Genomic DNA, 21,669 nt, shown 5'->3' with positions numbered 1-21,669 from the left:
TTTCTGACAGATATCAAAGTTCTTATTTAGTTATTGTTGAAATTTAGCAGTATTTAGTAGTAGTGTCAACAGTATCAGAAGTAGCAGTAACTGTTACAGTCTTGAATTTTCTGTTGAGTTGCAATGCAATGTGTGCAGTGTGCACTAGGTTTCCCTGCAGACAGGTGTTATTGCTGGTGAATATTCAGTTAATTCTGGCTCCTCTGTTAGCTGACTGAACACTTAGCATATCTGTTAGTGCAGCCTTATCTAGATGGAAGTGAAGCAAGTCTCTAGTTCTGCTTTTGCCTTGTGTAAGGTCATTGTGGTTGTGTGTCATTTCTCTCTGTTTCCCTATATGTAGGGTTGGGTGTAAATTAGTTTTTACCAAGCAACTTAACATATACTGTTCTGCACATATTCTGTACATAGAGCTGATAATGTGCATCATGTGTACAGCATGTACACAATTAGCACATGTCTGTGTTGGTGACTCAGCACTTCTAGCAAGCTGCCATACTATAGATAAAACAAAGTCCTGTTCTCACTGTGGAAAACAGGACATTTTAGTTCTAAGAGATATTTTCAGAGATCAGTCTGATGACTTGGCAGTCAGGTTGTTGGTACCGGCCTACAAGAAGGAAGGGTTGTATTAATGGGTGCTTCTGGTGTGAGACACCATCATGGAGCTTCTGCCACATGTTTGGCTGTATGCTTCCCCTCATCTGTTGACTTAAGTGATGAGGCACAGTTCACCACTTTCAACAGCAGATACCCATATGATGCATATCTCATCAACATGTGTTGGACCTGTGTTAGACCCATTCATGAGACAGCTGTCACTCTGTTTCTCTCTCCTTATTTTAGCACAGCAGTATATATTACAAAGCTTACACTGTAGTTTCATTTTTCCTCTGCCATCCAGATTTTTTACACTTATAAGGAAGAGTAAATAAATAATAAGCAATACAAAAATAAGCAAACTTTATACAATTTGGGAGAGGTAACATGTACATAAGAGTCTATGCGGGGAAGAGGTGATGTGAGGGTTCTCGGTCTATGATAGAGTGAGTGTGAGGGGTCTCTCAGTGTGTGGCAAAGGTAGAGAGTGTGAAGGTTCCCTATGCGTGGTAGGGAAAAGGTGTGTGAGGGTAGAAAGAGAGGTTGTGTGAGCTCTCTGACTGTGTATAAAGTATGTACGTAAGAGCAATGAAAAGTATATCAGGGAGGGACTTCAGAGAAAATAAAGTTATAAAAAAAATCAAACAACATTACAGTGCCATTCTTTCATTCATTCAAAAAAGTAGAACAACATTATTCAACACCTCCACAAAATCTGGCCATAAGGGCCTTACATATTTGACCCACTTGGTCCAGAATTTAATGAAGACATTTTTCTGAAGATGAGGAAAAAATATAATCTGTTCCATAACATAAATGTCATTTACTATATCTATCCACTCATGTATTGTGGGGGCTTCAAGAAGTAACCAACGTGAGCACTTTTTTACCAGTGGATGTCAAAATACCAAATAAATATTCACCAGGCCGTCTTGCCTGCAATTCAGCATTTCCTAAGAATAGCGTGGAAAACTGCAAGGGCAAATCAGTATGCTTTTCAATGCTTTGTGAAACTCTGCACAGAAGGGTCTTATCACTGGGTACTCTCAGAATATATGCAAGTGATTGGCTTTTTGAAGTCCACACTGTCTCCAACATTTGATATTTTCTGTTTTGGTGTAATAAAAAAAATTGAGAAAGACACTTCCACCTGAACTCCCGCTACATTTAAAAGTTTGTGCATTTCCACTGAAATTTACATACATCAAGCCAATATTAATATTGAAAAATAACTTTCTTATTCCCATTTTCTTTCATGTATTCTGTAGAGTGGGGTTTTTTGTCATAAGGCCTTTATAAAATTTAGAGATAATAGCCTTATTTGAATCTTTCTTGTAGGCACCAATAAAAATCCTCAATATGGGATCATTAAAGTCTGTTTTATTTTGAATGTCATGTTCAAAATGATTACATATCTGTAGGTATCTACAAATATCAAATTTTTCAAGATAGTAGCTATTCTTTCCTCAAATTTTCAAAGTCCTTTAAGTATTCCTTTTCAGTAAGAGAAAAGAATGTAGTTATTTCTTTTAAGATCCAGGACTGAAATCTATGATCTATTTTATTAGGCTTGAACTCAAGATCATAGGCACACCATTGAATTATTTGTAATTTATGGTCCAGTTTATATTCTTCTATTATCATATTCCAGATTTGTAATTGGGCATTGATCCATGTATTTTGCAATTTATCTCTACATCTTTCCAAATTTTTGTCAGCCAATACCATGGGAATTGGGGGATAATTCATAGTAGAGAGTTCAATATCTTTCCACCCGGCAAATTGAAAGGGAATTTGGTATTGGAAAATTTCTATGGAGAGTGCTTGAAATAAATCTTGGAAGGATGTTCATCTTTACGAAGTCAATTATATGACTGAGACCAAGGAAAGAGATGGAATTCCATCTGTGTATGTTATTGTCACCCTGTTTCTGTTAGCAGAGACTGCAGTCTACTGTGTAGTTCATACACTTCACTGATAAACCATAGAATTACATCCAATAAATATAGCCGCAAACAGCACTACACAGGTTCACAACTTTTTGTGTTCAACAGCAGGAAGCCAGTCAATCGGCCATTAAAGCTGTGAGTAGCAAAGAGTGGGTCTCACCCTTGACTAAGTTTAGCAAACTCATTTCGGCTACTTTAATACTGTTCATAGAAGGAGTGGCACTAATAACACACTTGGTTCATCACATGCGATAGGCTATGCCAATTTGTACCAATCAACATGGCGCTTTAGATTTTGGTTAATACTCAACCGCAGAGCATGCACACTAATTTTGGTGAAATTCTGTCCACCGGGTTTTCAGATACACGTTTGTGGCATTTGTGGAGCCCCTTATGGGTCGTGCTCAAAATCCTTTGGTAGACCTGTACCCAGTGATGGACTGAAGTGTATGATTTATAAAGATTCGACAAACAGTTAATGAGTTATGGCCAATAATCTCCAAGCTCCTCCCTTTACTAAGATATTTTGGTTGATGCCAGCCATGTTTTTCAACTGATCTTGCTCATTTATGATAGAAATTTGTATTTCAGTCCTGCAAGGCTGTATACCAAATTTGGTGTTGGTAGAGTCAAAATGTAACAAGTTCTATTTATTTTACTGTTTTTCAGTTTATGGAAATTAGCAAAAAAAATCCAGCTGTTTCACATAAAAAAATCAGTGTTTCTCCAACGCTATTTGGCAGGCACAGGACATCCGAGAAGGGCTGTTAGCTGAGCTGCTGCTAATGTTTGCTCAGCCTGTTTCTCTGATAACTTGAGATCCAAACTTATGACAGCCATACCACTGACATATTATCTTGTAGGCATATACTCTTTGGTAGACGCTATTGTGGCGGACTACTACAACGCTGACGCATACATCTTGTGTTTGTATACTCTTTGGTAGAGGGGGTGTGACACCATTGACAGGTGACCAAATGAAACGGACAGTTACCTTGATTAAAATTACAGATTTCTCTGGGTTTGAAAATTGTTGGAAACATTTGGGATGATGTAAGTACGCAAGTCAACAAAATATATAACATAGGTCTAGTCGTTTTTAGACATTTTAATGCGGAATGGTTGCATATTATAGCTTTAAGTGACAGTATCACTGAATTATTTCCATTCCTGGCAGAAGCTCAAGGTCACCAAAGCTGGGTAGCTTTGAGGGCATCCAACCCTAGTCGAGGGTTGACTCATACAGACAGATGTCCAACATGGGTTTAATGTACGTCACTGGGTCAGTCTGAATTGAGTATAAATGTCCTTTTAGTTTAAGGCTCTTCTGTTCTGTTGTGTTACACTTGACTGAGCTTTGTCTGTGGATTCTTTGCCAAAGGTAGAAATTCACCTCTGAGCTTTTAGAGGGCTCATTTTCAGCACTCCTATAGTGAGAACAAATAGGGGAGATACTTTAGAGATACTGACATTGGGACAAAAGCTCTTTTTATGCAGCATTTTCAGACTATACCATGAAAACATACACTAGATTGGTATTCTACAGTTTACTTGCACAGATGATGTTACTTATCACAAGGAGAGCTGTTACTCCATCATTAACTGATAAGTTTTCAATGAGCTTTACTCAAACACTGTATGCTTATTTGAACCACTCCCAATGTGTTTGGGTATAATATCAGCTGTCCCTCAGGCCTCCACTCACATCTGTCCAGCGACATGGTTGCAGAGGCTGCTATGTTAAGGACTGTTTGGCAGAGACCTCAGGCTGAAGCCATGTCCTCCACCAGAGGCTGACATCTGATGGTATGTCTGTGAGTCCTCTGGTTGGGAGGATGTTTGGATTATGCTGTGTCACGATAATCAGGACAGGATGGGAAAATGAAGAGTTGGGATGAATATATACACTATCTATTACGTTACAGTGTTTTTGTATGCCACAGGTGTTTCAACTTTTTGATCTGTGCCTGTTGGTTCATATAACATTTTTTAAAAATCAGATAAAAGGTCTTTATGTAAACGGAAACCCTCGCTGTCAACAGATGTCATCAGGAACTGTTTTAAAATGTACATGCTTTCTATTTCTCTCACTTTTTTCGGTGAGTCAGTCAAATGACATTTAAACACTGGTATCATTGAATTTATTTCCATTCTTGGTAGCAAAACAAGGTCATCAGAGCCAGGTAGCCTCTGACCCACCATACAGATAGACCCCCGCAGTGGGTCTAACTTGTGTCACTGGGTTGGTCTGAATGGGTTATGAAGGTGGTAACCAGGACATCAAAACTGTGACTTCATCTCACAGTTTTGATATCGCTTCAGACTTTATTCTCAGAATTTGTTGTTTTGTTTTGTTTTGTTTTTTTCTGAGAACTGCAAGAAATCTGAGAAAACATTTTTTTCACATGGCCTTAATTCTCTTCCGTAATTTAATCCATGTAACAGTGCATATCTCCCATCTCTCCCTGGGAGCCTGAGTTACAGAAGACATCTGGATAGAGGAACTCGCTGGAGGGAACAAAGGGCCTTTTCTGTTCCCTGTCACCCAGTCCTGTCCAATCCTCAGTGGACACACAAACCAAAGTGCCTGTTCACATTCCTCCTTTATTAGTGCTCTCAGCATGCCGGGGTAATAAGAGCTCATATCCAGTGGCAGCACTAAGAGATAATGACACTTATCGGGTTGTGATTGTCTCCTTATTGCGATGTACAATACATGAAGCTTGATCAGAAGATTGATCACACTGATTTATGATTGACTGAAATGACCTGATTAAATGTCACAGAAAATAAAGGTAAACCCTTTTCAGACATTCACCTTTCTCCAATAATGTACTGACAGTTTAAAGGATAAGACTGGTATTATATGTGCTATGTGTTTCTTATTGTCAACAAATTGCATGAAAAAACCCAAACCAACGTGTTCCATTTCTATCCATTTCTATGACTAAGCCCAAAACCCACTGTTTCTTACTCAAGATGTAAATCTTTAAGAACACCTCACAAATTATACATTCATTTTCAAAAGTAATTTCCTAAAACAGCTGGCCACTGAAATTTTTAGCAAACGTATCTCGAACAGGAGGAAGTAGCGCATTTGTTGGGCACTACTTCCAGTGGCGCATTAATCCACATTTGGTGTTCCAGTGAGTATTTCTGGCAGCAGGACGGTGTGTGTGAGATTGAGTCAAAATAAACTTGATGAAGGAACATGTCACCCCGTGCAACGATGTGGCTCATTGACGTGTTATGAATAGTTTTTGGACAACAATGGAGGTCTATGGCACAGAGGAATAAGATAAATCAGGCTTTGATACACAATACTTGTTAGTAGATCAATTCATTGTTGGTTTTTTCAGTAAAATATAGAATATCACCAGCATTATACTTTAACATTTTGGGTCCTATTTTAACCGCGCAAGCACAACGACACATGCTAAGTGGTAGGTCTTGGACGCATCAACTGTGTGAGCATCTGCTTTTTTGGTTCATGTATGTGCAGCAGCACGAAATGTGAAAGGTCTGGATGAAGGTGAATAAAGATCAGAGGGTGTGGTGATTAATAGATATACTCTCTGCCAGTCACTTCACTGTTCTCATAACTCTGAAACCACTGAGCAAATCACAGTGAAGCATGACAGTAATAGTTCATCAAATGGAAATATGCTTCCTCAGGAAGTTATATTATTGTTGTCTGGAAATGTAGAGCATCGGGACGTGAACACACAGCACCACAAATCTGCAGCCAATGGCAGAGTGGGTTTTTTTAAATGTTGATTTGTACAATGACGATAGAAATAAATAACTAAATTTGATGAAGCCATTTATATGATCACATCAAATTTAAGCTATTTCACATACCACAACACATTTCAAGAGTGATACATGAGACGCTACTTTTGCTAAAAAGAAAGTTGGAAAAGAGGCTATTATGAGCCCTGGTAACCAGATGATTCCCACATAAACAGGCAAGTTATAACTAACCAGCCTGATGTGTGTGTGTGTGTGTGGCTCTGCGCTGGTCACCAAAATACCACACAGACAGGCAAAATTAGTTTCATGGTCAGGAAAAATACCAAACAAGCGCTGCTTGTGCTGGCTGTTGCACCTCCATGGAAATAGAGCCCTCTGAATCACATTAAGTGATACAGTATGCACTATGTTATGATCTAAATGTCTTAATGCTGGCCTCTTAAGACTACAGTGTAATTGACATGACTTATTGAGGTTTTGAGTGTGGAAGTGGAAGCTTAAGGTCAAATGCATGCCCCTTCATTTGAAGTCCAAAATGTCACTTTTAGCAGTTTGATAAATACAGGCCCTGGTTTTATTTCCAATAGATTTTTATCATAGATTTTTATATAAGATACAGTCTAAATATAATTGACTCTTCACAAAAAAAAAATGGGAAAGATCTACTTTTGTTGACACTTGACACAGAAAAAGCTTTTGATAGAGTCATTTAGTTTTACAACAGTAAAAGCATTTGGTTTTCACCCTACATTTGTTTCATGGTTACAATTAATGTATAAAAACCTGGTCGCTCGAGTGAGACTCAATGGTACTCTATCAAGACGCTTTTATATACAAAAGAAGACCAGACAAGGGGATTCAATGTCTGCACTGATCTTCACCCTGTGTATGGAACCACTTGCTGAAGAGATCAGACAGCAAGATAAAATAAAGGAACTAACTATAGGCCAGGAACGCCATAAATTAGCACTTATGCAGACAATGTCATTCTATGTCTTACCTCTCCCAAACTCTCATTTCCAGAACTAATGAAAACAATAAAATGATATAGTAATCATTCAGAAGATAAAATTAATGAAAGTTAGTCTCTATGTATAGGTACACGACTGACAGATGATTCTATAGCAAACCTCAGATTTAAGTGGAACTAAAAATACTTTAAATATATATATATATACTGTATATTATACAAGCCTACTTAATTCCATTTTTTCTCATTCTTTTTCCTTTTCCTTTTTCTTTATTGCTATTATTATTATTATTATTATTATTATTATTAATCTGTTTTTTTATACTTTTACTACTAATATTATTTTTTCACTATAAAATACATAAATATTGGAGGAATGATGTAAATATGAACAACATCATATGTAAGTAAATTTAGATTTTTAGTAACTCCTGTAATAAAGTATAAAAAAGAAAAATACAGGCCCAGAGGTTTTTTGTCATGGAAACAGTGGAGTTTAGTTGCTGGAGGAGGGGATAGTGCTGCTCTGTCAGTTTCCTTGTCTAGATTTCTCCAGTTGGTATGTGGACTGGGAAGCACTGCCAATATGTTGAATCATCAAGACTAGCAGTGACCTAAGTGGAAACATGACTGTAGTAGAAGAATTCAATAGTAAATTCAATACAGTGTAGTGCACCAAGCTTGCATAATGTTAGATAAAGTGATTGTGATTTGAATAAGTCAGATACTTCTGGCTGTGCTGCAGGAACATGTCAGCGTTTGAGTCGTATCCCTGCGGTCATTTTTCTAGAAAAACAACACAGCCTGCTTACTCACACAGACTGCTGCTATGTTCTGGAAAAACGGTTTGGAAAAGATAAACATTTGTCAGCATGTTTGTTTTTTTAATTTGATCAGTTTCCATCCGAGTTGTAATGTTGCAACTGGAATGTCTCTGTTTGAGCAGTTTGTAGCCCAGTAGCTTTGGTGATGTTATTCTAAGAACCACAAGAAAGGAAAAGATTGAATTTTCAACCAGTGTCCATTGTATTCATCTAGAAAATAATGTAACATGTAGGATGATTATGTATGTTGATAGTATGTTATTTAAAGTTAATACAAGGAGTTTTTAACTGGTTATGAATTAGTCTCATGATGCCTCTATATGACCTACATAAGCAAATGAGACCATCAGATTCCCTGCAAAATCAGACGAAACAATTTACGGCACGCAGACGGAAAGAGCCTGTGTTTACATTACATGTAGCATTGTAGCATAAGTGAGGACAAAGACGTTACTTGGACAAGGGGAGTATATTCTCTTCTCTTGTTTGATGACATTAAAAGTAAAGTTAGACTTGTCAGCTTCCCGAGTCATTTTTAAAAAGACGAGAGAAAAAGAGAGATAGAGAACAAGTGAGCTGAGAGCACGAGAGAGAGAGAGCAGCAGAGGTCAAGCGAGCGAGAGACTGAATGAAGAGAGCGATCAGTGGTGTGGCAAAGGAATCTGAGATATAAAACATTTTCTGATTGTTTCATAGTGGTTCCATTCGTGTGAATGCAGCCTTACATGTAACCTATCTGTATGAAGGATACTAAACAAAGTTGACTTTGTTTCACCATTGTCATATCACAATTATTAATCGTACATAGCCACAGGTACAGTACCTCATCACCATGCATCCTGCAAACAGCTGTGTATAAAAAAAAAAAAAAAAGTATTAAAAATAAGTAGTGTCTTTCTTTCACTTGCTTCCAAAACAAATAGACACACTAGCCAAGAACTTTATGACACAAGGCAGTGGTGCTCATGGGAAATGCAGTCTTCATTCCAGGAAAACACTTCTGCTTTTGTCCACAGGGGCTGCTGAAATCAACACAAAATGAATGTTGCTTGTAGTAACTTTAAAGTGTTTATGTTTGGAGATGCTTATGGCATTCACAATTGCAAGGAAACCATCAATTTGCTTTGAAACATTTCAGTAGTGTTTGTTGATGAGGAAATGATTCTGTATGGTTACATTCAGACTGCAGGAAAAAGTGAACCAAATCTTTGGTTTTTGCTCATACGTGACTCAGATCTGTTTTTTTGTAACAGTGTTAACGGCACAAATCACATGGAATCTGATCTTTTTAATCCTGATTTGGACCACTTTCATATGTGGTGCTAAATCAGATACAGTTCTCATTTGGTTTTGCAATGCACAGTCATATCTGAATTCATGCGACTTTTAGGTCATTCTAGATTGACATTCGTCACAATTTAGCTCTGGCAAGAGTCACTGAGTGGATACAGACATGGAAGACAGCTGCAGTGGAGGTAGTCAGTGGAGAGACAGTGAGGTGTTAGGCCGTATTCAGACCAAATCAGGCAGTGCAGAGAAAACGCCAGTCCTCCCATTCATTTGAATGGAGGTAGTGCATTTCGGCTGAGGGTGTTTTGGCCGCTGCGGCACCGCACCAGACTGCGACTGGAAAATTGAGCCAGAGTCAACTGGCAACCTGACGTCACTGCATCTGAAAACTGCGGTGGCCAATCACAGCCGACGATTAGACCTCATAAGTATTTGGAGTGACACTTCTGCTCACAAATTTGCAGGCTTCCACTGCACATCAACTTTTAAATGAAACCGAAACACTGACTTCAGCGGCCTCCATGTTTCTTTTCCGTATTACAGCATACTGTGTGTGACATCTTTGTGATTGTTCTTTTGTGCATGCAGGTCAATTCAGAATCGTGATCAGTTCATGCTGGAATCTGATATTGGCCACATTTTCAAAATAATAAGAACAGCCAAACAAAAACTAAAAATAATCAGATCAGAGCAATAAATCTGAATGGAGCACTAAAGCTTACAGTGTGTGAACGAAGCCTATGTCTGATACTGCAGACACAATCACAGCTGTCTGGGACCCGAATCATTTTCATCAGTAATAAGAAAAAGCTGACTACATTTTTTAGTTATTTTAAATTTAAGGTTTACATTCTGTATTTCCATTTTCTACCTGCTGGGAACTCCTCACAGGCCAGAACATTTCTGCAGCTCTTCTATCCTGGAGCAGACTTTCATAAGTTAAAAAAAAAAAAATTGTCCTCTGCCTAAATGTATAAGACATATTTGTCAGTTTTGGGCCAGTTAGGATGAATTTCCTACTATGAGGTACTTAAGTATAAGTATGAGCCTAGAACAAAGTGATTCTGCTTTCCTTTCTCTGTTTGGCAGGACTGAGTCTGTAGTTCTGTTTTCATATCCTGCCTGCTGCCTTTGTAATATCCTGACCTGGCCCTGTTCAAACTGCACCTTGTCTTTGTTTGCTGCTTCATCAAATGATTTGAGGCCACAACTTTCACTTATTCTCCAGTTTCTCTGCTGACTCAATCAGTTGTTTCTTCTGAATCACCCTCTTGCCACAGTTTTATGATTTCATGGGTGTTATATTTTTTCTGACCCTTCTCGTTTCATAGTGAGTTGAACTACGGTATGAGTCAAAAGTTTGGACGCGCTTTCCCATTCTCATGAATGAGAAAGCGCGTCCAAACTTTTGGTACTGTACATCGGCCGTGCTGTCAGTTGTTTTGTTTTTTTTTTTAGGATAACTGAAGGAATTTCTACACAATTCACAGTAACTGGTTTAAGCCTAGACCTACAATACTGTTACCAGTATAGTATTACTGGTGTCACAGAATGTTACTGGACATGATTCAGATTGAATTATAAATACATTTTATAGTTTAAACACAAACAAGGCATGAAATAAGAGCTAGAGAAGTTCTAGAATAAATAAAGTCTGTAATTGGTTTGTGCTGGAGTCACAGTTTTTAGATGAGGCATTGCAGAGAAAAAACAGGAAAATATAAGTCATGACTTTTCATTCTTAGTCATTTATTGCAGATATTGCACTACAGTGGAAATCTCAAATATGCCTTCAGTATAAAGATTTCACTTAAAAATTCACTTTTTAAGTCAATTCACACGATTGACCAGCTCCATTTTGTTTGAAGTTTTTTCATGTACATGAGTGAAGTAGAAAACAACTCTGTGCCTCCATTTCACAAGGGAATCAAAACAAGCATGACAAGCTTCTGCATGTCAGAGGACATTTCCATAAAGTTGAACGTTTTTTCAGCTTCCCCACATCGCACCGCTGGGTGCCTTTTCACTCTTAAAATAGGTTTCAACAATCAACGTGCAATGACTGGCATCCTGTCACTTCTCCAATCTGTATATGTGAACAGAGGCTAAAGCAGTGCTCCCTAACTATCACTATGAAAAAAAAAATGGTTGCTCAGAATTTTTTCAGTAATTTTTCAGAAGATCTATCTTACTGGAGTTCTGCTTATAATGAACGCTTACCAAAGTTCCAGCAAAGAATCTGGAGGATTTTAGCCGTTGATGGGGGGCAGTCAGGTGTAAATCAGCTTACCTCTGATCTAATGGAATGTGGTCAGCTCAGTGTAGTTCTCTGCTTGAGCTGTCTGATCTGTGGACTGCATGGTCTCCCTCACCGGCAGTCAACAAGCTAGAAAGCTAATATTAATGAAGTCATCTGGTGTCATGATGCAGTTGATACTGCCTAATGTTATGACTGCCTCCCATCACACACATGAATACCAGACGTTTTGTGGAGCTGTGTTCAGTGTCACAAGCTTTTCCCTGAGTGGAGAAATTAGTTTGGACAGACCACCCTTGTTTACAAAAGAGCCAATTACAGCAGAATAATGCCGTCTCCAATTAGATTTGCATGGCCTGCTTGGAGGCAGGCGCTGCCCATTGTCCTGCAGATTAAACCCAGCCAGAGCTGCAGCCATGCTGCTCTGCCATCCCTCACCTACTGCTCTGACTGAGTCACAGGCTTCACTTCCTCTGCTGCACCAAAGCCTAGCATCACACACACAAGCCTTTATACATGCAACACTCACGCAGGCCTCATTTACACCTGGTATTAAAATGTGATCTTTATCTGGATAATGATATCAGATCAATGGGTCTTTGCATTTACACCTGGTATCATAATGCCCTCTCATTTTCTTAGCTGTGCCTGCATTGAGATTGGACCTCAGTGTGCGCATTAGCTAGGTGGGGCTGGTGGACTTGTTAACAAACATGGCACGTTCCAGATCAAAGAAACAAATGGACTTAGTTAATTTCTAACTCACTAACTTTTTTGCAACTGAAGACTTTTAGCTGTTGTTACTACTTGTCGTTTTTGCAGGGCTTGCTTTAGCTGACAGGAGGAGGTGGAGCAGGGTGACCTTTCAACTTACTGGACTGTTTTTTTTTTTTCCTATGAATATGGTCACAGTGTAGAGATTGCATTTACACCTGCTGAGATCAGATCACAATGCGAGCCTGACCACCTCCAAATGGAGTCTGGTCAATCTGATCGCTTTCAGTTTTGCATTTACACCTGCATTAAAAATGTGTTTTCCTTTATCCAGATAATGTATCCAGTTACAGATCACATTTAGTGCTAAGTGTAAACAGGGTTTTAGTGCTGATAGTTGACTGCTAGCATGTATCTGTGTTACTGGAGCATCATTTAACATTACACCTCTTTAAAGAGCTAGCTAAACACTCTTGCTCTTGACATTAGGTTTCTTTTTGCAGACATATTTGGAAAGTCCATAATGTCATTCAAGTATATAAACATTAACAATAGGGTTAATGTCCGTCAGAGTTGATATGGCACGTGGACATCTGTCTGTTCAAAGTGAAAGTCTTAAAATCTGGGATGTGATTCTGTCACATTATGACAAATGTATGAGCACTGGAGGCATCTGAATGGCAGCTGAATTGTTTTGTGAAGTTTGAGGAGTAAGTTCTCAAACCTTCAGGGTCCCAGAAGTAAAAATGTTTTTTATTTTATCATAGACAATGTTTGGCGACTGATAGTTGTAGCACTTCAAGGTTGTGGCAGGGAAGATGGGAAGATCGGCAGTACAATTCCCAGCTCCTCCAGTCCACATGTCGATGTGTCCTTGGACAAGATACTGAATCCCAAATTGCTCCTGATGGCTGTGCCATCAGTGTGTGAATGTGTGTAAATGGTTAGTTCCTACTGATGAGCAGGTTGGCACCTTGCATGGCAGCCCCTGCCATCAGCATATGAATGTGTGTGAATGGGTGAATGTGGCTTGTAGTGCAAAAGCGCTTTGAGTGGTTGGAAGACTAGAAAGGCGCTATAAAAGTGCAGTCCATTCACCATTTACCATTGAGATGGATTTGGCAAAATATCTGGTTCTTTGATTAAAAAGTCCAGCAAAAAAGCTTGTAGACATAAAACTAAAGGAGAGAATTTAACTTCAACTAACTTCAGTAAGAAACATCCTCATAACACTCAGCAAACTCAAAATTCTGTTATGTCTGTGGCTAAAGGCAAGCTGACTTTGTAGACACCTGATTTAGAAAAAAAAAAAAAAAAAAAAAAAGAGTCACATAACCCACACCCATTGTTTTCTATGAAAGCCCACACACCAGCGTTGTTTTGCTGCATGTCAATGAGGCTTGACATTCATCAGCTGATCAGGATACTGTCCCACCAGCGATTTATGTCAACCTCAAAAAAACAGCAATCAGATTTGCTACACAGATCATCAAATCCCACATATAACACATTTGGTGCTACAGACAGCAAAGGACATGACATGCTGCAACACGGCCAATGTGTCGCGCTAAAACATCAGGCAAATTAAGAGTGGGGTCAGTTTGGGATGAATTCAGCGACTATGACAACATGTTTTATTCCCAGATGCAACAAGGAAGCACTCATAATGAAATAATTCAACTTGATGGTCAGAACATAAACCTATGATATGGCTCCTGTGGTCCTATCTTGAGGAGCATTTTGGAGATCATTAAAAGAAAACATTGAAATTGCAATTTACAGTGGAGGAACATACTTTTAGGGAACCAATACCAGTCACAGATCATCTTTCTTGTGTGTTAATAGATCTTAAATAGTAAACTGAGTTGGTATCTGGTGTTTCTTTTTAGTCGTGTACAGTAGTTGGTTTAAGTTCCTCCAGTAGGATGTTCTGAGTGAGTCTTGAGGGTTGCCAGGCTGGAGAGGGATTCTCTGTACAGAATCAGTTTCAGGGGCATTTGCAATCTGGTTGACTCTAGCAGTGTGCTTATTTAGGCTCTGAACCTTTGCAGGATAATGTTATCATTTCACTAATGAAATCACAGCACAGTCCCTTCTCATGGACTCAGGCTCATTGCTTTGGCGTCTCCCTTCACTTCAGATAACTTTATCCTTTGTCATTGACTGTTTTGTTGGTTTGATAATGTTGTTTCTCTTGCTTTACATCGATTATTGTGTTTGTATTGATACTGATTGATTAATGGAGACGTATGGCAGTAGAGTATGTTGTTACCAAACAGAAGACATGGCTCTTCAGTGTCTGAGGATTCAGTGTAAAGCAAGAACAAGTCTTTCTTGACTATGTCCATGGCTGTATCTTATATAGTGTTAACAGTGCTTTTTTTAAAAAAAAGATTTGAGATCTTATATCCTCCATTCTGCTTATCATCAGGTCCCAGAACTGTCTCCATAACACGGTGTTAGATCACAGTAATAACATGTGACTTATCTTTGTCTTGCTTGTGTTAGAGAACCATTCCAGTTGATTAGCAGGCAGGGGTGTTATGAGGTTAATGACTGTGAAGAAATTGCACTAATGAGTCATAAGTTACAACGGTGCCCACAAAAGTGGAGGTCATATAATTACGAAGGGTTATAATGATGATGAAACCACAGGAGAGAGACATAAACATCCTGAGCAGTCAGCTGATGACCACTGGTGTTACCCTGCTGGAAACAGTCTGAGCTGGCACAGAGCTCTCCCCCAGCATCACTAGCAACTGGACTAGCCAGGACGATTACTGTGGGGAAGGGAGGGAAACTACTCGGTTCGTTGTATGACTTCAACCTTTGTCATATAGATAAAACAAATACAGGCAAAGAGATGTGGAAGTAAGTGGAAGCTATTTATTTGCAGAGTGTAAGAATGATGCCTACTTGTTGACAGAAAAAACTGCAATAAATGTTTTCTGTTTGAAAGAATACTACACATGAATTTCTGTTAGCCTTTGCAAATGCAGTGGCCTGGTTTCAAATGTGAAGGCTGATCCTTCACATCTGCATGCGCAGCTTGGCTCAAACCTTCCATTAATGACAAGGTTACAGTGTGTTTTGATTGGCAGGCTGCCTTCTCTTAGGTGCAGTGGAATGCAGGTTAAAACCATAGAAAAGCAAAGACTTACTCAGTCAGTTCCTGTGATCGTATTCAGCTTCAGGTATCACTTTCCATAGCTCTCAGGGCTGTCCTGTCTTATCCCCTGTATGGCTTTTCTATGGGGAGCAGGCTTGTGGCTACATTCCAGAGTTGTTCTCTCAAATCAGACTTTCTTTGGGGTGCGGCCGTTCTGATGCTCCCTTCATTGGGAGGCAATGACACAAACCCTGCCTTCTTGACCACGGTTGAGTTCCTGCCAGCGGCTCTGAAGCAGCTGTCCCAATGTTTACATTTTTAGCTTTCTGCAATTTGAGCAACAGTAGATTTGTAAAGCTTCAGCGGGTCTCCAGTAAACACTCACTCACCTACTAGTTGTCAGCAGTGTGCTGTACAGTGGGTGCTTTACAGCACACTCTTTTGGGCCCTTAATTTTGAGTTTACATTGGCAGAATAGAGGGGAAAGAGTATTTCCATTGGTTTACAGCAGTGGCGGCTGGTGACTCAAAAAATTGGGGAGGGCAAGAGGAAAACCAACATGGAATCTTACAACAAAGCGCATCAAACTATATCATTGTCCCATTGGCAATTTTATATGCCAATAAAACAATTTGCTTTCAAAAACAAAAACCCCTGAGTGGTGAATAGGCTGGTTATTTAAAGACATTTAGCATATACGTATTGTTTCTAAACAAAGAAGTGCTCATTTTAGCCATGGAGTGGATAAAATGTGTCATTTTACCAACAAAGTGAAATTCAAATTTATAGTAATGTTATATTGTGACAACAGATTTATGTTCTCATCAAAAACAGACAACATATCACATGATTTACATGTGTTTCCTGTGTATTTTCTTTCTGTAGGTTCACATCAGAAATCAAACTACCTACAACACATTATATGATCTCTGCTGCATTCTTGTTAAGGAGATAAATTCACACAACAACCACACAGAGACATTTAACCATCAGAGATGAAACTAGCGACCAAAGAGACAGAAAGAAAGAAGCTGTATCTGACGTTATCTGATGTCTTCTTCTTTCTTTCATGTAGATGAAGTATTCATGTCATAACATCCATTTGTGGCTGTTGGTCATCTAGTTTGTTAGTTAACAGAACTTTGTGTCTGCTAGTTAACCAGTCTGATATCATTAGCAACAATGACAAACAAGCTAACTCTCCTGGTTGTTTCTCCAGTTGGTTCTCTCTCCAGCCGCTCCCCAGCACATCCTGCCGCTGCTGCACTGCCCAGTCCAAATCCGTTCTCTAGTTAGCTTAACAACAGTCTTTGACAGTCCTTCAGGGTTGCTGCAACAAGCCAACTGTTGCATTGGCTAACAGAAGCAGCTATTTACTGCTCCATAAAAGAAGTGAAACATAACATCTAAATCTGAAAAATGGAAATTTGGTTGTTGAAAGGGTCTAAATAAGATGTCATCTTTTACTGATGTGTTTAAAAATATAGTTCACAATTTACATGTCATAATTTATTTTCTAATATGCTACTCTAACAATCAATCTATATCTTACTGCTCTTCTTCTCTTACCATTTCATCACACTCACGTATGTTACAGTGGTAGAGAATTGAAGATGAAATGTGGAAACTGTCATTGGACCAATGCGATGTCAATATTTCATCCTGGTTGTTGATTGGTTAGGGAGGATGTCCTCCCCTGGAGCGTCATTTTACGTGTCTTGGCCAATCATAGATGATAATTGATGTAAGAGATCCTGCCCTAAGGAGGACAGCAGGAGGCCGTCCTCCTCTGTCTCCTCCTCTGTTTTTCCAAGCAGACATTTAAAATGTTGAAATGATGACTAAGAAAAGCCAAAGTCTAAAGAAATACTTTTAAGTTAAAACTGTTTGGGTGGGCCGCCTTAATCATGTACATGAGAAACACTGCTTTATGGAAGACCAGGAGCTCAGCAGACTGGTACTTAAAGCAAAGTGCTTATCATGGTCTTGGTCTGGAGCAGCTGGGAACAAAAATTGCAGGTCATCCCTGTACCTTCATTTATCATGTCACTATTAACTGTGTACTTGTGGCAGACATGGCAAAAGTTATATTTTGCATTGGAATATGCATATGAAGTAATGAACATCTAGTGTTCCAACTTAACATGGCCTCAGTCCCACTAACACAGGTCTGTCTATTGTCCCCACAGATGCAGCAGCTCTTCTACGAGAACTATGAACCAAATAAGAAAGGCTACATACGAGATCTCCACAACAGCAAGATCCATCGAGCCATCACCCTCCACCCCAACAAGAACCCTCCCTACCAGTATCGCCTACACAGCTACATGCTCAGCCGCAAAATTGCAGACCTGCGCCATCGCACCATTCAGCTTCACCGGGAGATCGTCCAGATGGGGCGCTATGGAGCAGCTGAGCCCAGCCGAGAGGACCTCCAGCTTGGCATGCCACCCTCATTTATGCGCTTCCACCCACGGCAGAGAGAGGAGGTCCTGGAGTGGGAGTTCCTTACGGGCAAGTACCTGTTCTCATCGTCTGACGGGCAACCACCCCGCCGGGGGATGGATTCCTCCCAGAGGCAAGCCCTGGATGACATCATCATGCAGGTAATGGAGATGATCAACGCCAATGCCAAGACACGGGGGCGGGTCATCGATTTCAAAGAAATCCAGTACGGCTACCGGAGGGTCAATCCTTTATATGGGGCCGAGTACGTGCTAGATCTGTTGTTGCTCTACAAGAAGCACAAAGGAAAGACCATGACAGTTCCTGTGAGGAGGCATGCCTACCTGCAGCAGACTTTCAGCCAGATCCAGTTCAGAGAGGAGGAGGAGATGGATGCAAGAGCCCTGGCCAGCCATATCAACAAGGAGTCAGACTCCCTTTCATTCTTGTCCAACTCCCTCAAGATGCTGGTGCCGTTCAAACTTGCTACATCAGGCCAGGAACAGAGGGAACCAAAAGAGAAGAAAGTCAACATCTTGGTACCTCTGTCAGGACGCTATGACATCTTTGTGCGCTTCATGGCCAACTTTGAAAGAGTTTGTCTGATGCCCAACCAGAATGTCAAATTGCTGATCCTGCTCTTCAGCACAGACAACAACACTGAGCGGGTTAAGCAGGTGGAGCTGATGAGGGAGTATCACATGAAATATCCCCGGGCTGAGATGGAGATAAAGCCGGTCGCCGGCTCCTTCTCCAGGGCTCTGGCTTTAGAAGTGGGCTCGTCGCACTTCACTAACGATTCACTGCTCTTCTACTGTGATGTGGACCTGCTTTTCACCAGCGATTTCCTCAAGCGTTGCCGGGCCAATACTGCCCTGGGGGTGCAGACCTACTTCCCCATCATCTTCAGCCAGTATGACCCCAAGGTGGTATACGCAGGGAAGGTCCCCAGCAACAACCACTACGTCTTCACCTCCAAGACAGGCCTGTGGAGGAACTACGGCTTTGGGATCGTCTGCGTCTACAAAGGGGACTTGATCCGAGCTGGAGGCTTTGACACCTCCATACAGGGGTGGGGATTGGAGGATGTGGACCTCTTTAATAAATTTGTCCAGTCAGGGATTAAGTTGTTCAGAAGCACAGACACAGGGATAGTGCATGTCCACCACCCGGTCATATGTGACCCGAACCTGGAGGCAAAGCAATATAAGATGTGCCTGGGCTCCAAAGCCTCGTCGCACGGCTCCACCCAGCAGCTGGCCGAGCTCTGGCTGGAGAAGAACGACCACGGCTTCAGGAGACTGGCCAGCAATAATGGCTCAGTTAGGACAGCATGAGAAAGGCCAGGCCGCAGACTATCATAAACCTGAACCTGGTCTGGCCTCACTCCTCCTCTTAGTGGTGTTTTCACTACCTAATTTATTTTTTACTGAATGAAAGACACAGCAACATGGATATATTTTGAAAATATGTCTTCTTTTTTTTTTTTTAAGAAAATATACAGAAACCCCATAATGAACAATTCATAGAGACAGTGTTGGCTCTAATATGGAAGTACATGTTTCAATTAATGATAGAAAGAATATTGAGCAATATTCTTCAGTGAGCCTGATTACAGTTGGGGCTCGAGGTTCCTCTAGACTGTTAAATGTTATCTGTAAGGACAGTGGGAGGAGGGGAGGCAGGGGTAATCGATGTGTACCTCAGTGAAGTACACGATCATGGTCCTTTAATATTCCATTTGTCTTGTGTGCAGAAAACAGACCGGTGTCCATGTACTCTCTGACCAGCAGTGCTCGAAATAAACTCCCGATTGCGAATGTTTACAAAAGACTGATTCTAAACAACATTTCATCAATGAAAACTCAAATCACAGCTATCTTAATGATTACTAAGGGCCATTTAATTTGATTTCTTTAATTTACAATGTTTTTCTTTTCTGTTTGCTGTTATGGTTTTGGTAATACGACATAACACTGTTACTGTCTCTCCAGGATTTTTTTGTATTTTTCTATTATTAATTTCTGTGAACCCAACTGCTGGATTTGATATCTGCAAATCATCTTTTGCTGTCTAATTTATTGAATTTGCAGACTCCATTTTCTACTCTCTGACTGTTGAAATATGTATATTGGAAAGATTGTATAACCATGTCAGTTGTGGGACAGTGTTTTTTGTTTTCATGTACTTTTTCTTAAACTCATTATCACCAAAGAGTTTTGCACAGTCTGCTCTAGGTATCATGTTGCCTCTGTTTGTGTGTGTGTGTGTGTGTGTGTGTGTGTGTATGTGTATGTGTATGTGTATGTGTATGTGTATGTGTATGTGTCTGTGTGTGTGTGTGTGTGTGTGTGTGTGTGTGTGTGTGTGTGGTGGGTGGTTTGCAGGCACAAACATGAAACTGGCAGTATAATGGAGAGTAAACACCAAAGCTCTACATATCCCAGGCCTTTCTGATGGGTGAAGTGGGAACCAGTCTGGCTTTTATTCTAGTGGGCTGAAATGGGAGCAGCGCTCTGGTCGACCAGCTCAATTCACACATCACTGTCTCTTTTTATAAATTACTTTCTTTCATGCTGAAATAAAGTGTTGTGGCTGGTCCCAGTCTAAATAGGTGTGGCTTCAATGCTGATTTCATTGAACTGTGATTGAAAACCCACATTCTGATCTGGCCTGGTCTAGTCCTGCATTACAGGTTTGAGGGCAGAAGATTTCCTCATGGTCACCCTGAATCACTTTCCTGCTCCTGCCTGTGTTGCCTATAGGCAGGTACTGTATGTTGTAGCACTCCATTAGGTTAATGTTCCTTTTTCAGCATTACAACATGAACAGCTGATTTTTAAGACTGATGTGACATGATGAATGACTGCTGTCATCTGTCATAGTGTTTTTTGTTTTGTTTTTTCATTTTCTTGGACTTTTTGTAATTTTTGTTCTTTCAATTCTGTCCAGTGGGAAATGTTTTCTATTTGAAAATAAATAAAATGGGGGAAAAGTATCCAAATCTTTTGTGTTGTTTTTCTGAGTCACATTATTAGGGTCCTTATCATTTCAGCCTTTAATTGTGCTTTAGTGCTGCATATTGCCAGACATAACGCAGTTGATCCACAAATACAACTAACCAAGGATCTTCAGGACCCCTGAGGGTGTGGGGCAGTTCTTCACTTTGCCTTGTTAGTAATCCAGCCTTGGGAACATTCCTGTGCCAGCTGTCATAACCAGTCCAGAAAAGAATAATTTCACAACAGACATCCCCATAATTGAGCCACTTCAAAGACAAATTACCATCACCTTGCAATTGAAAGTAAAGTTTTACTGGTTATGATTCTAATCGTACAAATAATAATTATGCAATTATTTATAACAACAATGAATCTCATCAATCCTAAAGTAAAGTGTGATGCAGCTGAGTTGAAGCTCGTTGGTCGTACTGTGTGTAACCCCCTGTCCTTAAAAGACAAAAGGTAGCAGAGTGAAGCACTCCTGACACAAAACACACTTCTGCCTCCGTTAGCAGTGCTTAGGGAGAGTGTGCGGAGGGAGGCCAGATCTTGTAGTTGGACCACTGGAGTTTAGACAGTCAGGAAGCCCCTGCAGGGACAATAAAACAGGGCCTCCAAAGCAAATGCTGGGATAAGTCAGTACCATGCGTTTGTGTCTGCTGCAGGGCTGTAAAGACAGGCAGGGCAGGGGGTAGTGAGGGAGGAGGAGTTAGGTCAGCACTGTCTAAGTCCTGTGTTTCTACTGACCCAGACTTT

At 40.2% G+C, this 21,669-nt stretch overlaps 1 protein-coding gene across 1 annotated transcript in view; it reads left to right on the top strand.

The window, feature by feature from the left end:
- Window positions 1-20,909, top strand: part of chsy1 (chondroitin sulfate synthase 1) — a 75,710-nt gene extending 54,801 nt beyond the window's left edge. Inside the window, exon 3 of the mRNA XM_044345576.1 lies at window positions 17,656-20,909. Within this exon, the coding sequence (XP_044201511.1) occupies window positions 17,656-19,248 (1,593 nt within the window). The 3' untranslated portion in view covers window positions 19,249-20,909. The remainder of the gene's footprint in view (window positions 1-17,655) is intronic.
- Window positions 20,910-21,669: the final 760 nt, after the last annotated feature.

Source organism: Thunnus albacares, chromosome 1 (genome assembly GCF_914725855.1).
Source record: "Thunnus albacares chromosome 1, fThuAlb1.1, whole genome shotgun sequence".
Lineage (NCBI taxonomy): Eukaryota > Metazoa > Chordata > Actinopteri > Scombriformes > Scombridae > Thunnus > Thunnus albacares.
The sequence above is the reverse complement of the archived record's forward strand: the minus strand, read 5'-3'. Positions and strand labels throughout refer to the sequence as shown.